Raw genomic sequence first — 18,339 nt, 5'->3', positions numbered from 1 at the left:
CTGCTGTGCCCTTTGGTTTGCCTTTTTTCGTTCTTATGAATTCTAATCTCTAGTTATCACTATAATTTTTAGTTCTCTTACTTATGCAGTTATGTGTAACTTTTTCCTCTTTGCTAAAGAATTCCAGTCAAAAGGGAATATGCTGTTACCTAGACATGAATAGCAAAGTTTAGTTTTCTGGAATTCCAACCCTACAAAAAGTGTTTTTAAAATCACTTGCTGTGTTGAACAGTGGCAAAATCTGCAGCTGGGTCAAAAATTTATTTCTCAAATTCTCTGGCTTAATACTTGTTTTTGAAAGATATGTCTCCTGAACCTACACCTGCACTACTAGTTCTCAGACCCACTCATGCAGGTAGTATAATAATATTTTATTAATCTTTTCTGTCCTTCAGCTTGTTATGCAGTACAGGACAATAAGAGGATAATCTAGTTCTGTGGATGAACTAGAATGAACTGTGCAACTCAAGAGTTTCACAAAACTAATTGGTGTGGTACTTAGTTTGTGAAAAAATATTTCCAACAGTGAAATGTATGCTCCAGCAGACTAGAAATTTGATTTCAAGTTTAAATGCATATTCATTATTTATTGAAAACTGTATTTCACATAAATGTGGAAACTGGAAAGTGTATATGAAGAAAGGAAAGATGCAAACTGTGAGCAAGATCAGATGCAACAGTAAGAAATGACAGGGACAGTCCTAAGTGAATGAGCCCAGCTCCAGGTTTTTAAAGATATTTTAGCTATCCTGCTTGAAAAAAAGCCCAAGGTGAAACTAAGATTGCATATCAAAAGGCAGCAGATTGTTTTATAGCTTTCATTTGGTAATGTGTATTCCAAACTCCACACTTAAGAGCGCAGTTGTTATTTATATCTGAAGGCTTGAAGTTGTGAATCCATTTCTTCAGCTTGTATAGAGCAGCAAATATAACATGTCTCCCATTGCAATTTTCATCAGTTTGATGTCCAAGTGCTTTTCAAGCAGCATTATGTGGGTTATCCCTGTTTTACAAACTAGGAAGACAAAATTCAGAATGTTTAAGCAAGATTTCCATACCCTGAAGAAAGAGATGTTCCCAAGCATGGAACAAAAGAATCAGTCCTGTACCTCATTCCCTAAGCTTTGCTTCTGGCAATTCATTTTAATTTTCAATTCTTTGCACTGTAGTACTGGTATTATCCAATTAGTTACTAATTTGAAGAAAAGTAACTAAAATTTAAGTGTGCTCAAAGTGGGCTGAATCCATCACACTTTTCATTTAATGGGGTTTTGTTTCTGTATCTATTTTCCTTGGACATTTTAACTATACAGCTAAAATCTTGGTTGATGTTACATGCAGATAAAAATATTGTTGCTTTTCTTGATTATTTTATTATTAGTGTATTTTGTAGTATTGAATGTCTCCATCTTTAAGTAGTTTCATTAATTTTAAATATTTTCTTCATTATTTTTATTACACAATCAACACTTGCCTTAAATGTGATGGCATACTAAGACTTCTCTTCCAAAACCTTTTTCCTGACACTATGAAAAAATAAAAGGAAAAAAAGGAAAAAAAAAAAGGGATTGTTAGGGATGTCTTTTTAAGTTACAGGATTACATGCACAAATCAGCTATTTAAACAATTTTATTTATTCTCTTAATTTTCCTAAATTCTTTTTTCTCTTAATTCCTCAAATAATGAGAAATTGAGAGTTTTTATTATTTGACTCCATGCCAAATACAAAAATAAATGCTACACCATCTTCTACGAGCACAGTGGACTAGTATTCTCCTATCTTTACGTAAAACTTAGACAAATCTGCCTCCAGTGTTAATTGTAGCACAACAGATTTTATGTACGAATTAGAACCTATTGTAACTGCCAAAGTTGTTCTAATGAGTTCTCTAGAAACCTCTCTAGAAAAAGATTGCCCTTTCTCATGATGAATATTAAGAGGCTCCTTAGTTTTAGCTTCCACAAAGTCAGCTGATTATTTTCCCTAGAACATTCCCTAGAGGTCTGTGATCTCCCTGCTGGTAGAGTCCCTTTTTTTTGTGGGAAGCCTATGAGTCTAAGGTTGCTCCCTGAAGACAGTCTCTGATTTGGCCACTTGAAGTATGGTTGCTTAATATTTATTTCATAATAGTTGAAGTTAGTAGGCACTTGGAGAACAGGAGGTTATTTCTAAAGAGCTGAGGATGGAGAGTAACAAAGAAAGCAGGTTTGCAGTGGGTGTTAGTTAATGAGAGGGAGAGCTGTGACCCCATGAGGACTTTTTTTTCTGAATTGCCATTGAAAAACAGTGACTCAGATTGAGTACCTGCAACTAGAATGTATTTATATTGTATAGTAGTGCTTAGTATCTACATATGTTAATATTTCTAGTTATATTTCAAGTAACTACAAGTAAGAGGCAGCATCTTGTCTGATATACTACTGAAAATGGACCATCGTGAGATATTTACTTTGTGACAAAACATAAATAGTATTTGAATATTCAATTTCAGTATGGTATTGCAAAAAACTTAGTCAAAAGCTCTGTTTTGCTTAATTTTGTTTTCCTGTGTAAAACTGGAATAATGTTTATATTTATAAATTATAAATAATCAGCAAAACTAAAAAAAACCCAGCTTTAAAATGATCAGGTATTCTGTAACAGTCAAGGATCTCTATTTTATCTGTTTTTTTTTTTTTTTTTTTTTTTTTTTAATGACCTATTCTATCTGCTAAAGGAATAAAAAAGTTTCACAACATGGTGCCTGATTTATGTGCACTTCTATAGATGTGTGACCTGCACAGTGACAGACCCAACTGTTACTAAAGGTCCTATGACTGTATGACCCTTCAAGCTAAATTTACCACAGATGCCTTTTCCATTCATTGAAGCTAACTTTTTTGATTCCATAGAACCCCTACAAAAGGTCCTTTGCAAGTCACTAAGTGATTTTTGAGAGATAAGTGCCAGAAAACATGGAAAACATGAAGAACAGAATGCATAGCAAGAAACATTATTAACATTCCTTCTGCTGTTGTGGAACAATTTATATGCAGAGTACTGTCAAAAGCCTCCAGGACAGTTAGGATCTTTTCTGGTGATATACAGTGTAGTTGGGAGTACATTTTATTGTACTGTCATAAAATAAAGTGCAAAGGTTGTAGAGAGCCTTACACACATTCCGATTTGATTAATTTTTTGATCTTTTGATGCATAATATATTTATCATATTTTTCTTCTATTTGCCAAGTCTTTATAAATTTTATAAAAGCAATCTTCAGTGCTTGTTTTCATTATTTCATTATTTTATTATTTCACTCCCATCCAAAACAATGTACTGCAAAACTTGTAGAGACTGCAAAGGAATGGCTATTAAGCATGTAAACACTTGTTCAGCAATAAATTTATTCTTTCGGTTTAAAACCAATTCTAGCAATCTTCAGAGCATTTTCAAAAATGTATAAATTAAACAATATAATCCCTATCTTGTTTGCTGAATTTCCCCCTCTTTTAATGCTGAAATTACCAAATACATCAACACAGGAATTAATTCTCAAAGCTTTTATGAAAATTTTTGACTAGAAATTATAAATGCAATATTTTTTGTAATGCATAAACTATTAATGCAATTATTATAATAGGAAAATATGTCTGAAGTACAGCAGAAAGGATGTCATATTGTAGTTCATCAACTAAGGTATTTTGTCCTCCAGTGATTAATAACAATCACTATCTGTATGTGTGTTTGACTTTAACAATCAACAAGGAATTTTATTTTTACTTAACTTCCCCACAGTGTTCTGAATAGCTTTCAGACAGGGAATACTTTCTGGTTTGTGAAGTTAGATAATAGAACATTTTCACAGTATCTAAGCAAGGGTTAGGAGAAGAGAAAGGGAAGAATTACTTTTCTGGGTAAGGGTTTTAGTTGATTTGGAATGAAAAAAATCTTTGTTCCTTTCTTTACTCCACAGGGACTAATTTATCTTGCATGTCTGTAAGTGGAATTTCTTTGAAAACTCAGAAATCTTACTGTAACTTACATTCATCCTTTCCTTTCTTTTATTGTCCGAAAGTATTGTTTCTTCTTTTTTTTTTTTTTTTCTTTTTTTTTTTTTTATGTTATTGACCTTTAAACTTGTTGTTATCAAACTGAAAGAAAGAGATAGGGACTCTTTTCCGCTGCCTGCATTCTCATGTGACCTGAAGGGAGAATAGGTTCAAAATAGACTAGTTCCTCCCAGGGCAATACAAGACAGAGGAGAAAAGCACTGTCATTTCCGAACAGCACAGTGCTAGAGTAAACTCAGCATGAAAAAGGAAGGAGTTGCAGCATGTTAGAATTATTCCTCCACAGCCTGGATTTTTACACAAGACGGATTTGGAGGGTGTTAAAAAGCAGAGGATTTTTAAAAATACTTTGAAATGGAGTACTTTGAGAATGATCTTTTTAAGGACAACTGAAGTGTGACTGCTAGTAATACTGAAGGAATTTTTCAAAATGAGCATTGTTATGAAGCCAAGATCCCGATCTACCAGCTCCTTAAGGACTGCCGACGCAATGTGGTAATGTGGTTCGCTTGTTTCTTTCAGGCTCTCCTTCCTATTATGACACAGAGATATGTCCCAAGAAAGTCACAGGCTTTAATTCTGATTTGATAGATATTGCATAGTTATTGAAGATGTTCAGCTGCTGAATTGCACAATTATTAGTAAGAAACAAAATTATGTAGCTTTTTGTTGTAAAATACAGTGTATATAATTTTTAAAAAGAGAACCCTTTTCATACTTTTTGTAACATGTTACACAGTTTTTACCCATTCAGCAGTTGGGTACACTCCTTACAGTTAGAGATGCCATCTAAAAATCTTCAATACACTTATTTCAGTAAGGGAAATCATAACACAGTTCTTGCATTTCTGGAGGCTGGAGAGTAAAATGAAATTATAGGCGGTGTGAGCTATTTTGGGATGCTTACATGTAGTTTTGCTGCATAAATAGACTGGTAGAGATGTATCCTGGGAAGCAGCAGACTTTGTAGCAGCAAGTGTAAGACTGTGCTGGATTATGCTTGATGTGTTTCCCCTGCTCTCTGAGTCTTAGAGGAGTAGAAGTAGTCTGTAGTCTGTGATATTGATCTATCTGTATAATTTACTTGCTTATTTTTCAGTTATTAATCAGCAAAGCTTTCTCTTTTGAATAATTCTTTTTCTTTATGTTTTTTTAAGCATCACTTCATGCTTTTTAAAACTTGGTAGGCACTGACAGGACAGATTTCTATGAAGTATGAGAAATAAATTTCATTTACTCTCTTAATGTGTCCCACATTTTGTTCTTCTCTCTGTGTCTTAGTAAAACCACCATAATTTTAATAAACACATAGTAGACTAATTGTTCAGAGCTATATTTTACAGGTATAAAAGAAGTATTTTAAAATATAGCTTTTTTCTAATCTATAAATGGCTGATGTGTTACTGAGGGATAGACTAGTGACTAAATACAGTTCTTTGTGAGGATATACATCCAGTTAATTGAATATTAGCCTTATAAAACCTTTATGTTTCAAATAATTTTGGCTCTGAGCTAAAGCCATGTCACTATTACTATTTAAGCAGTTAGAAATTTCTTCCAGTTATCTTTTACTGAAACCATTTTGTAGTAAAAGGAAATTAAACAAGTACACTACTCAATCTAAAGAGTAGTTCTAGTTGTTCTCAGAAAGTCCTAAAGCAGAGTTCTGCTGAAATAAATGCAGTAAGTAGTGTCTCTATGTCTTTATTAAAATTCAATGCCATGTTGGTAAACTAAATATTGCTAATAGGCTACATTCTGCGGGGTGCCTCCAAGGAAGTGAGCTAAAACATACATACCTTAGCTGTTACGTACAACTGTGCAAATAAATCAGGACCTCTGTTTAAGTTTGCCTTTTTTTTTTTTTCTTTTTTTTTGGTTGTTGACCTCCATTAATTCTTGCAGGAAAAATATAGTTCAGAAGAAAAAAAAAATAAATCCTTGTAACTAATAGTTGCAGACTAATTTGAGCACCAAGTATTCTGTCTAAAATACCTTCCTGCCCCTCTTTGTTACTGTTGCCTTTAGTCATAGTGCTAATCTGATATCTGAGAATACCTGTTCTGCTGGTTGTAAGCTGGGAGTCCTCTGCTACCCTGCTGTTTGGGAACATGACCTGAGCTCAGAGGTGGCTCTCAGGGAGACACTTGAAGGCTACTGGAGAGGGTACATGCTGTTCTGTGGTGGTGTGGAGCAAAGCCAGGCAGGCCCTGTCCCAACCAGAGGGAAAACAGAGTGCAGAGATAAGAGAGAATGGGAGGGAACTGCTAGCTGCCCACACCGAGCTCAGCTGCTGGCTGCCTCCAGGGAGGTGGCAGCTGAGGCCAGCCCACCCTACCCACGCTGCCCAGCCAGCCACCTTCAAGGTGGGCCTGAGAGGGACCAGTTTCCAAACTATCTGCTTGACTCTGTGTGCATTGTTCCCTGAGTCTGTGGGTTCGTAACCGTGGGTCAGCACCTCCCTGCTGCTCTCTAGGAGATAGTAACAACACTATAGTCTTGCCACCATATCAATGCTTAGGGAAAAGTTAAATCAGGGTTTAAGCACAAGCACTGGTAGGTATTCATGCCAGAAGACAGGAAGAGCATAATTATCCTTTTTGAATATGTTGATATAGTGATCCCACTCTATGTAAGAGGAGCAGGAGTGCCTGGGAGGAAGGAGAAGATGGGTCTCAAGAGCACAGGGACTTGACTGACAGGACTGTTTTAAAGTATAGATACCCCTCTTGCAAGGGTTTGAGAAAAAATGATCCCAGGATTTCCTCTACCATTTCTCATGTGAATAAAGTTCCTGTGAGGATCAGAAATCAGGCTCCCAACACACAGAGGCCAGTGAAAGGACAAAAGAGATGTAAAGATAAGACAGAGAAACCTCTGCTCTTGGTGCCCTGAAATCAGACTCCCTCTTTGTCCAAAAGATACAGTTAGTTCAGTGTAAAAATGTATGTGTGGTAAAAGCATGATATTCTTTTCAGTATCAATACTAGAAAGCAATCAAAGGACATCTCCGCTGGTGGCGCTATGATGAGTACCCCAGCTGTCTTTGAGCAGATGCAGTCAGGCCCAGGCTGTGCTGATGCCTCTGCTTTAAAGCTGAATGGGTTGGTGATGGCTGCTGTTTACTGTGATTGTAGGGTCTGTCGGCAAATCTTCTCTTGCCCTTGTGGCTTGGAAAATTTATTCCGATATTATGGTGACTGAAGTAAAAGCAGATGGTTGGTATTTATACAGAACAAGAAAATGACTTATATAAGGGTTATTACCTGTTATGTTATTGCTGCTCAATTCTACCACACATTCCCACTCATTCTTCATTCAGGGTGTGATTGTGAAGTATGGTGTTAAATCATAAATCTTCTGGAGAATAATCTAGAAGGGATAAATGTTTGTGCAGACTTTTCAACTAAGACAATTGATGAGTCTTTTTATTCCAGAGAAGAAATAACAAGGAAGTAACAAAATCACAGTAAATTAAACTTTGGCTGAGACAGCCAAATGATAATATGATTACTTTTTCTTGACTATTTGCCACTGAACAGTAAAGCAGTAGTGTTCCACTGAAAATGTCATATTTCTGTTGATTTTTTCCTTTTATAATGAAAGAAAAGTTTGAACATATAAAAAAATCTATTTGGAAGAATTGAATCAGAATTTTGGAAGTTTAAATGAGAAGCTGAGAATGCTTGCTTGATGGCAAGTCAAGCAAGCAGCCTCAGTTGTTAGACAGAACCTACTGTCTGGAAATAGTGCAGTTGATCAGACTTTAGAACTGCCTTTTTTTTTCAAGATACATATAACTAGCCAAAAGAGCTATAAGCCTCTGGAGTATTGTCAGCTTTTTTTCCACAATTCTTTCTGCATTATGTGACTAGAGGTAGTTACATGTTTACTTTGTGAGTTGGCATTACTGGGTTTTATTTTGTATTTGTAACGTTGGCCAGTTCAGGCTTTTCTGGGTTTTGGAACTTAGGGTAGATTGACCTGCAAAGGGCACAGCCTGTCTAGTGACCCAGAGAGCAGAGGTCTTCAACAATACAGTCTGTGGTATTACGTAAAACAATGCATATGTTCTTACTTAGCTCTAGAAGTGAGTGATATCGCTTGTCTGCAATATGATGGAAACTACTGAAAGATGTTGTCAAGTATGGATTTCTCAGTCTATGACATATTTATAGATAATTGGGACAAAACTTATCTCTTGTATGGACTTTCTCTAACCTTTAATATGTGGATCAAAGAGGGATGGTAATAAAATGTTATTGAATGGAGACAGCAAAATTCTTGTGACTTGACATCAGTGACTACCATTGTTTCTGGGGCAGAAGAGCTAGAACAAACAAATGAGCTGACATTCAGCTATGCTGACCTCAGGTAGGTGCACTGATTTCCTGACTTAAAGGTACCATGAAGTGGAACTCTGGGATAAGTGTGACCCAGTCTTTTGGTAGCCCTGTCTGACAGGAGGAAGCTGTGGCCACATCACACTGCTTTGGAACTGGCCATCCCAAAATAATTCAGTTCCTTGGTTAATGCCTTGGTGCTAACAAGCCTACTGCCATTACAAAGGTGATGAATATATTCATTAAATGGCACTGAACGAGTCATATACTTCTAGGTTATTATCAGACCTGTATTTAAAGTTAGCTGCTGATTTCCAGGATGGGAATCCCACCGCTGGTGACATAAACACGAAAACCAGGGTAGTCCTTGAAGGAATCTTTGTCTACAGGGCAGAGAATGTTAACATAGGTAAATGTAACTGTGAACAATATTAACAACATTCATATCACTTGGCTGCTAAAGGGTTAAGGCTTTTTATTTCTGTGTTGGGTGAATTTCTTTTCCTCTAGAGTATTATGATTGTCTATGTGAGGCATTGTTGGTGATATTACTTGTCCCTTCTTGCCATATCTTATAAAACTGCTCTTAAACAAAAGAGGGTTGGGACATCACATAATATCCAATTGCACTTTTAGTAGTTGAAGGTATTGAATAGAGTGCTCTGGGAAAGTTCAATGCAAGCTACACACCATTCAAACTCATAGGTAGGGATTGAAGTACAAGTATCATATGTAAAATTATGGGATTTCTGGAAATTGAGAAAAGCTTGCAAGCTATAGGTATCGTCTTTCCTACATGAAGTCTGACTTTGATGGACTTCATAGGTGACTTCATTAAGATAAATAGGCTTTTGTAAGCAGTATGGGCCCCAAATCTAGACAACCATAGAAATTCAAGGTGGTATATATGCTTTTATTTATTGTTCAGTGTTAGGAAGTCTGCAAAGTCAGCATGACACTATTTTCCAGAGTGCAATATGTTAAAAAGTGTTATTTTTACAAAATGAAAGGGGAAAATTGCAGTTTTGTCAACAAAGTTGTGGTAGATTTTGAAATTATCAAGTAGTCTATTTTCTAACAGAATAAGACATGTCCTAATGGGCCTGGCCAATAGTCTTCCTAACCTAGTATTCTGTCATCACCTGTAGCAACAGGAATACCTGAGTACCTGTGCAGTTTCTGCAGTCCATTCTATTGCCCAGCATTTATTGGTGTTACAGAGTTCACCCTGGCCTTCTCTTTTTCAGATTGTCTATGTACCTGTTTGCCTACAGATTTACCTAATGTCTTTTGTGAATTTGCCAATAAACTGACTTCCCCTACAGCCTTCTGACAATCTTTTTGCCTATGTAGGAAAGACACTTTCTTTAGTGTGCTTTAAAATGAGTTCTGTCATTGCAGCATTTTGTGAAAGAGTCTGCATTCACTTATCCAACAGCTTCATGATTCTGTGATGTTCAGTTATAACCTCCTGAGCCTTTTCTTGTAGAAATGGAAAAGTTGTAGCCTTCTCATATTTCCCAAAACAGGCTACTGCCCCATCCCTTGATCATTTTAGCTCCAATTCATTGTATTTCGTCAAAGACTGCTGTGTCCTTGAAATACAAAGATCAAGGCAGGCATTATCCAAGACATGAACACACTAAAGTTCTCACACAGTGGTAAAATGATACTTGTTTTTTTTCTCAGCACCTTTGTTGATGTTCAATATGCTGTTAGCTTTTTTGACTGCCATTTCAGGTTGAGCTATATTTTAAAATAATTTTTACCGGGTTTTTTAGCTATTTTTTTGGCATGTTCCCATATCTGTATTTTTGTAGAGCAGAAGAATTAGAGTTGCAATCATAAAATCCAGTTACTTTAACATTAATGTGATAAGAACTCCTTATTGAAATAACATATGTGGTATTTTTAAAATAAACAAACATTGCAAATTATGTCAAAGAGAGCAAATTGCACAGTGTGACTCCAGCAAAGAAAGGCACTTCCTACAAGACACTTTCTTTCAAGCTACATCCAGATTAATTTATGTAAAATTCTTTCTCCACCATACACAACCACACTATTTAGTTCTCTGCCACTCACTTGAGTGTATTAACAATCCACTTTCAGTTTTCCTGAAAATATAATCTTGTCTTTACAGCAGATTTCTCACACCTTCTCCTTGAGTGCATCTGGTATGTTATCAGCTTGTGGACAAAGCTCTGTTCAAATCTAACAACCATGAGGCCCAGTGAAGATGTGGCACTTCAGTGTCTTTCCCTAGTGTGAAATAAGGGAGAGGACAGCAAGTTCCATGGGGAGTTCAACTGACAGCTCAGCTGAATGACCAAAAGCCCATTCACAGCTGGTTCAAGTGAGGAGAAGGTAGTCACAACTTGAATCAATGTTGAGTTACCATAAAGGAAATCCTTGCCTGCCATTACACCAAGTCTGAACCAGTTGTTTGCATCTAATTCCACACTGAGGGGTTATCTTTCTCCCTACCTTGTATTCTGAGAGGCACAATTATGGTGTAAAGCATAATAGGTGGGATTCAGCTCATCTAGACAGATTTTTATCATACCTGGTCTAGTAACCTCTTGGTGGAGAGAAATACTTGCTCTCAGGGTATGACGTGTCTGTGATATATTTTAGATGCCTGCCTCAGAAAGAGGTACTCTTGATGTCAATGATTTAATCAGCCTAAGTACCACTCATGAAATCTAACTTATATGTGACACCTGCAGTATACATATATAGCCAGATTAATTATTTCTGTTGCAACTAACTTAGCTTATGCTGAATAAATGCTTTAATATTTAGCAGTTTTACTATTATCTTACAATATAAGGGGAAGATTCACATAAAATAAGGGAAGTCCAGCATGAAATAGGAAGTATTGGAACACAACAGCAAGAATAAACCAACTACTTAGGCTAAATATAGTATTGAAAGAACCTTGCAGTCGAAGTGATGTCAATTCACAACGATGAAATCACTAAGCAGTGATGTCATTCCAATGACAGCACAAATTACTTAATCTCATTATTGTGATTCCCATCAGATTTCAGATATGGTAGTTTCTAATTCAGACTAATATGCACTAGAGCATGTTTCTTAGCTCACATTACACAACCAGAAGTAGATTTCTGCACTCCTTCATTTGCTACCATTGCTGATACCAAAGGAAGATTGGGGGCAATAATGACTTAGCTAGGTGCATAGTATAATATTATATGACCTTTTAAATATTTTTTTCTTTCATCAAAAATCATGAAAGCTTTTCAGATCTATAATGTATAAAATGACAAAATAGTTTCAGAAGCTAAGTGGCAGAAACAGATTTCTTCATCTGACCTCATTTTCAAGGATTTGAGGGGCACAAAGAACCCATGACTTAAATTTGTTGCTTCTCTATTTCATTTGCAATTTTTATAACAGCACTTTTTGGTGCCTTTATAAATACACTCAAAAGCTCACACACTAATTCAAAAATAATTTTTTATAGTTATTTAAGAAATACTTTCCCCCTTTTATCAAAGTGTTAAGCATTAAAAAAAAAAGATGGTTGCTTCAGAAACATTAAAAACTTCCTTTTTCTTTGGCAGATCTCTCAAAATAAATCCAGCACAGATAAATTTTTTAAAAAAATTATTTTTTTGTAGCTTCATTGTGCTTTGTTTCAATTTAGTAATTGAAAATCATTATTCAAATAAACTATTTGAATAAAAATTTAGCTTAGACTAGAAAAAAAGAATTTTTAAATGAAAATACCTTTCGGTACTTCTGAAATTTATTCTTAAATTTCTTTTAATAATTGTAAACTTTTTGTGGTTTTTATTTTTTTTAAGTTTCAATTTTGGGGTAGTTATATCAGTTAGTTGTCTAAATTTTGAAGAACTTCCCATATGCAGTTATATAATAACCTACTGAAACAATCTCTCTATGATGTGTACCCAAAACAAGTTTCAAAAAAAGGACACAAATGCTGCATTCCTACAGTACAATGCATGGCAAAGAGCTGCACCTTGGCCTCGCTGTACTGCCCTGGGCGCTGGTGGGGTGGTGCTGTAAAAAGGCCAGTTAACCCTCTCACACCTGACAGACTGCCTGTGGACAGTGACTAATTCCACGTGGTGTTGTACTACATCTCATAGCTGCTGCCAGCATCCACCCCCACACACATCAGGGCAGATTGCACTAAGTATTTTTAGGAAATTCCTTACAAGAGGTATATACTGAGAAGTAAACAGCCAGTCAGTATGAAAATTCCTTGGGTGCTGCTGCCCTGAAGTGCCCCCTACACAAGATCAGTTATATAAAATCATCTTCTTCTCAGAGCTTTATATTCATAACCATCTTTATTGTCTCAGATGTTTCCACATTTAGTAGTTTTAAGCTTGTGAGCCGTTCTTTCATCTGATATATGGTCTTTCCTTGACTTAACCAACATCTATTTTTCTTTTGTCCTAGCCCTCTATATATGCCTTATTATTGGTCTCTGACACTGTAACTAGTTTACCTTTACTTCCTCCCATTTGCATGTTTTCTGTCTGAGTTTCCTTTCCAACTGAGTTAGAAATAGCCTTTGCCATTTGAATGCCATTAAAATTTACCTTTGCAAGACTGCCAGAAAATTGTTCTTTTCATATTGTTAACTTCACTTAATGAAAAAAATACTTGTTTCAATTTTAGCCTTCAGAACTTCTAGATATAAAATAGGTATTTTTATCTCTAAAACTGAGCAATTGCATTGCTGCAGCTTCCATCCTTCCTGGTTCAAAATCTCCTATATTGTTTGACACCCTTATTGCTGTATCATAAATACAGATATGCTCAAATCAGTTTCATCCTTTTACTATATTTGCACCTTAAATGTGTGATGCCTGTAAAGTTGGTCAGAAGTCCTTTTGTGGAAATGTGCATATCTACTTGAAATATATAATCTATATTATACAGTATAACTTACACTTTCCTTGCTTGTATCTGTGTATTTTCCAGGTGTGTCCAGTGAACAAAAAATTTTATTCACCTCTCACAAGTGGTGTATCTTCACATTTTTTGTGAGAAGCCACAGTGTGATAAAGCCTGCACTCCTTGTGTTCTATGAGACCAAGTGAAGTACATCACATTTCCAGAAGTGAACCTCTTGGTCTTACTAGTATTTAATCTTGCTAATTTAATTGCATGAAATCCTGAGGTGTCTGAATTAAACTCTATACATAAATACCGTTTTTCTTTTCCCGATTCTAACTTTTGTTCCAGTCAAATATTTTTCTTTCATAAAAATCTTTCATCAATATTCTATTGTGTTCTCCCTTAGTATAGATGGACTAAAGACCCCTTTCCCACTCATTTTCATTGTAGCACAAGTTTTCTTCAAATCATTTTCAGTGATGTGAAAGCAATTAAAAATGTACAAACACCATTCCATTTGAGCATGCTTCTGTAAAGCATGGCTTGGTTGAAAGGAACATTTACAGAGATATTGTTAAGGCTTCCAAATCAGTTTCATGTTTTCTTTATGTAATCCTCAATTTTACATTACATTAGTCTTAAAATAGTACTGAATTCTGAAATTGAAATATATAAACTAAAATAATTTGATTTCCTACTATTCTTTTAATCTCTTACAAGTTATTCAACCACCTGGACATGAAACAATTCATAATACATGTTGCAGTTTCAAATATACTCTGCTCAGTTCTGGCATCTTGTTTGCCATTTAAATGGAAAAAGAAATCTATACTATAGATTAAGTAAATGCTTATTTACTGCAGCAGACAATTGGGGTTTGATAGCTTTTCATTCCTGGCTCATAATCTTTCTCTTGTTCCATGCTTTTCTAAATTTCTTTAGGTTTATTTACCCTTTAATACCCACTGTTTCACAATTTAATTTTTCAGGTAGTCTGAAAAAGTCAAACCAGTCCTGATTGTGTTCTTTCAACAGAACAGGGCTGAAAGGAGAATTGGGTGTGTGTCAGGAACTATTGTGATTAGTTTCTGTCCAGATTGAATAACATGATGTTTCCCTGACTTCTTTTCTGCCTTTATTCTGCAGTATAAACCTCTGCATGAATAAGATAATGAGATAGTAGATGTGTGCCTTTCCTGTGATAAGGGAAGGAAAAAAACATTCTGGTCAAATCACTCTTTGGTTTGTGTCTTGGATAGGGAACATTTTGGCTCTGTCTTTATATTCTTTCATAACTCTCAATTATTTTCTTATGCTTTAATAAACAGAATTTTAACATTTGAAATGTTATATTTCCCTAGTATGCAGCTTATGATACACCAAAACCTGCCCTGTAAGTATCCCAGTACCTCCAAAGTTTCAGTATTACTGCTTAGTGCCCATTTCTACAGCTACTCTATTAGATCTAGAAGACAGTCAGTGTCCAAAGAGGTGAGCAGATTGTTACCTTTGTTACCTTCTCCCTATCTTTAGTATATTTAAATCCTGATTTGATAGTTTTGTCTGCCTTAAATTGCTGACAGTTCAAAATGTATTTCATAATAGAAAGAAATCTGTGATTTAGAACCCAAAGACAGTAAAGCTGTGTACCAGGCTGTTAACGACTGTTTCCTGCAATTACAGGAAATCCTGGTGATAATAATCTTTCATTTTTACCCACACATAGAGGAAATCTGTCAAGAATCAAGGAGTAATTGACACAGTGTGTGTGGAGGGGGGGAAATTACAGCATTCAAGGGGAAATATACACAGCATAAGGGGTCATTTAAAAGTTAGAGTATTTTTGAAAGGTTTGAGAAGAGAATATAAGAATCAAAGCCAATGGGACCCCTTGGTCTAAATTTGATGATCATCAGTGGTAGACACTACCATTGCATAATTAATTACTTTTCAAAAGTTCAACCTACTCTGTGTCAGTTCTCAAGCAAACTGTTCAGATGTCCTTCATTTAATGAGCTGGAAAATGATGCTGGCTGGTTCAATGATATTGAAGCTGTGCCCTTTGCAGCCTAGTCTGCAAAAGCTTGTTTTTGATTTATCCTCTAGGGAACACTGGCCAAGCTAATCTCTGTTTTGGTTTTTGTTTTAATGTCCCTTTTGACAACAGTCAAGGCATGATAGTCACCTCAGTGCTCAGTGCTATGACCTCCATGCTGTTAAGGAAAGATCTGTTCTTGCCTAGGTTTCAGTATGACCAAAATGACTGTTTAGGTTTGGTGCCATGTAGAGTCCAGGACATTTGAGAAAACATATTAAGTGACTCAGTTGATATTGGCACAGGCACTGTTTTTATGCTTGGTAACACTATGATTAGTGACTTAATTGCTGTCATATGTTTTCCATTCTTTTAGGGTCAGAGACGTGAGCTGGGAAAACATTAGGAACCACTCTTTGAACCCCTAGTTGTGGCGTCAGCCTTCATAAACTCTTAGCATTTATGGTAACTCAAATACCGCAATTGCCTATTAAAAGGATTTTTCCTCTTACAACTGTGATCGTGTTATCAGTCAGTTTGTAGCTGATGTTCTCACTGTTGCAAACAGAGAGCCCTTCCCAATGAATTTTAATTTCACCTGTAGAGATCTGCATTTCCTTAAAGCCATAGAAGGTTAGAATGGTTTGTGTTGGAAGGGACCTTAAAGATCATCTGTCTGTGACCTCCTTGTCATGAGCAGAGACACCTTTCCTCTGCTAGGTCAGGTTACTGACAGCCCCATCCTGCACAGCCCTGAAGACTTCCAGGGATGTGGTGAACATGCCGGGGTTAAGGCCTTGCTTGTATTTATCAGCAGTGCCACAGTTTTTCTTTGATTCACAGATAGTAATTACATTTGCATTTTTGGCAAGCAGGATGTTCACAGCTGTGAAGCAATGCATTTTTCTCCTTGGAATATCCATTCTTGAAAAAGGCTAGAAATGAATAACTAGGAAATGACATTTTGTAAAGCCATCACAGCTTTTCATCTTGTCCAAACAGCTTTTCCACCACAGAAACACTTCCCTCCCCGACAGTTTCTCCCCGTATTAGTAAGATGACCGTATGACTTTGTTACTGATATTGTGTATTTATAACTTTCTTACAGTTATTGATTTCAAAAGTAAAGTATCGCTTTGTATTCATGCCGTTAGTATGGCACATGTATCATTACATGGCTTTAGATGGATGGGAAACATGCATGTTTCAGTTTCCAGTAGCTCCTCAGAATGTTTGACTTCATCACCTAAAACTGATTGATTTCCTAACCAGTAGTTATGCTCCTATTGGTTCCTGGTACTAGAAATAGAAGTTCTGTATAATTCATTGTAACTGAAAGCAAAACACTGTGTCTTTTTTAACATTCAGATAGGCCAGCTGCTCTGTCTGCCTTCTCAGTTTTTCCTTTTTTCTATTTGAGGTATTGAGCATGGTAGTATTTGGGCTTTTATTTCAAAATAAAATTTTATTTTAGTTTAAATACTTGTTAGCAACTGGAAATACAGAATCAAAAAGTGAATAGTTAGTTTTCAAGAACTTTCCAGTTGCTTTCAAAAATCCTCAGAAGAGACCACTTAAAGTAATAATAAAATTGTGATAATAATAGAAATTCCATTTCAGTTTTTTTTATCTAGAGAAGAAAAATCTAAGGGCTATCAGCTCAGAATGTACTTTTGCTCACTGGCATATCCCTTTTCTCGAATCTTAAATATGATGCATTGATAAATATAATTTCATTTGCTGGAGATAGATATTTCCTAAAAGGGATGAGCTTGTTTAAAGATCCTTTATTGTTTCCTCTCCCTTCTCCACACATGTCTAGTCCATTCCCCTTTTGCCAGCTGCTTCTCTTTTTAAAGTATGTGAATCTTGTGAAGGATTTTACCATAAAAATACTGGTGAATAATGATGCTGAGAGCAGACTTCTGAAACTCTTTGACCTTGCTATCTCTGTGTGGCTCAGAACTAGCATCTGGTTTCAGATTTACGTTCTAGCTCATTTGATGATAAATCAGCCTCAGATACTGTATTCATTGATGGTAAATTAAGGGACCCATTTCCTGAAATTTAGCTTTGCAGAATGAGGTCTTGTGCAATATTTTTTATTACAGGTGCTTGGAAAATAAATTCAATCCATCTTCCCATAAAGGACAGAATATAGAGACAATTACAAACATTACTGCATAGTCTAATAGTTCTTGAAGATTCAGATATTCTTCAGATAGTCCCATAATTGTTTATTTTACTTTCTCTCATGCCAGGGAATGGTATGAACTTTAATATTTGAACTATAAGCAAAAATTATCTTCCTTACCCTCTCTTCTTTACATACTCATTGAGAAATTTATTTTGTTTTAATCAAACATTTAATTTTTCAAGCTTGCTAGCCCTTAAATTGTGCAAATCCATGAATATTCTGAAAATCTATGCTTACTAAACTGCACTTCTATGTTGACATTGAAGTTCATTAGCAAAAACTGTATTTGCTTAATGCTACTTCATTCATGCATTGAAGTCAGATATAAATTGGCTTCTGTTTTCATTGCCTTAACTATTAACAATCACAGAAAGATTCCAGAGGAAAATAGTACGCAAACCTGCTATATTTTTACTAGCCTCTGTTTCTCATTGATAGACAAAAACTCTGTGGGCAACAAAGCCATTGCTGGGAGGGGTAAAAAAAGAATTCTATGGGAAGATATGTACTGACAAGGCTTCCTTAATGCAAAACTACAAGATTCCCAGGAGGAGATACTTGTCCATGTGCTGTCTTAGCAGGGCTGTGTAGTAGGGTATTCTAAGTATATATTTAGCCACTGAAAGGTTTTGCTCCTTTACACCTCAGTAATGTTTCATTTGGTACATTAATTGTCCATTGAACTTTTTTTTTTTTTAATTTATTTAGTCCTTTCTGTTACTGTTCTGAAAAAAATACCTGAAAAAAAAAAAAAAACCAAACAAAACATTTAATTCTATCTGAAATGAGAATTCAGAATGGTTTTCTTTGTCTT

At 35.6% G+C, this 18,339-nt stretch overlaps 1 protein-coding gene across 6 annotated transcripts in view; it reads left to right on the top strand.

The window, feature by feature from the left end:
* PDE4D (phosphodiesterase 4D) overlaps window positions 1–18,339 on the top strand; it is a 508,545-nt gene that overhangs the window by 380,482 nt on the left and 109,724 nt on the right. Inside the window, exon 1 of one of the 6 annotated variants that reach the window (XM_068176182.1) lies at window positions 4,141–4,546. The exons of the other annotated variants lie outside the window; for them this stretch is intronic. Coding sequence (XP_068032283.1) covers window positions 4,482–4,546 — 65 coding nt within the window. The 5' untranslated portion in view covers window positions 4,141–4,481. Of the gene's footprint in view, window positions 1–4,140; window positions 4,547–18,339 lie in introns of those variants that run through there. 6 annotated transcript variants of the gene reach the window in all.

The sequence above is a fragment of the Anomalospiza imberbis genome, chromosome Z, assembly GCF_031753505.1.
Source record: "Anomalospiza imberbis isolate Cuckoo-Finch-1a 21T00152 chromosome Z, ASM3175350v1, whole genome shotgun sequence".
Classification (NCBI taxonomy): Eukaryota; Metazoa; Chordata; class Aves; order Passeriformes; family Viduidae; genus Anomalospiza; species Anomalospiza imberbis.
This window is presented reverse-complemented; position numbering and strand designations above follow the sequence as displayed.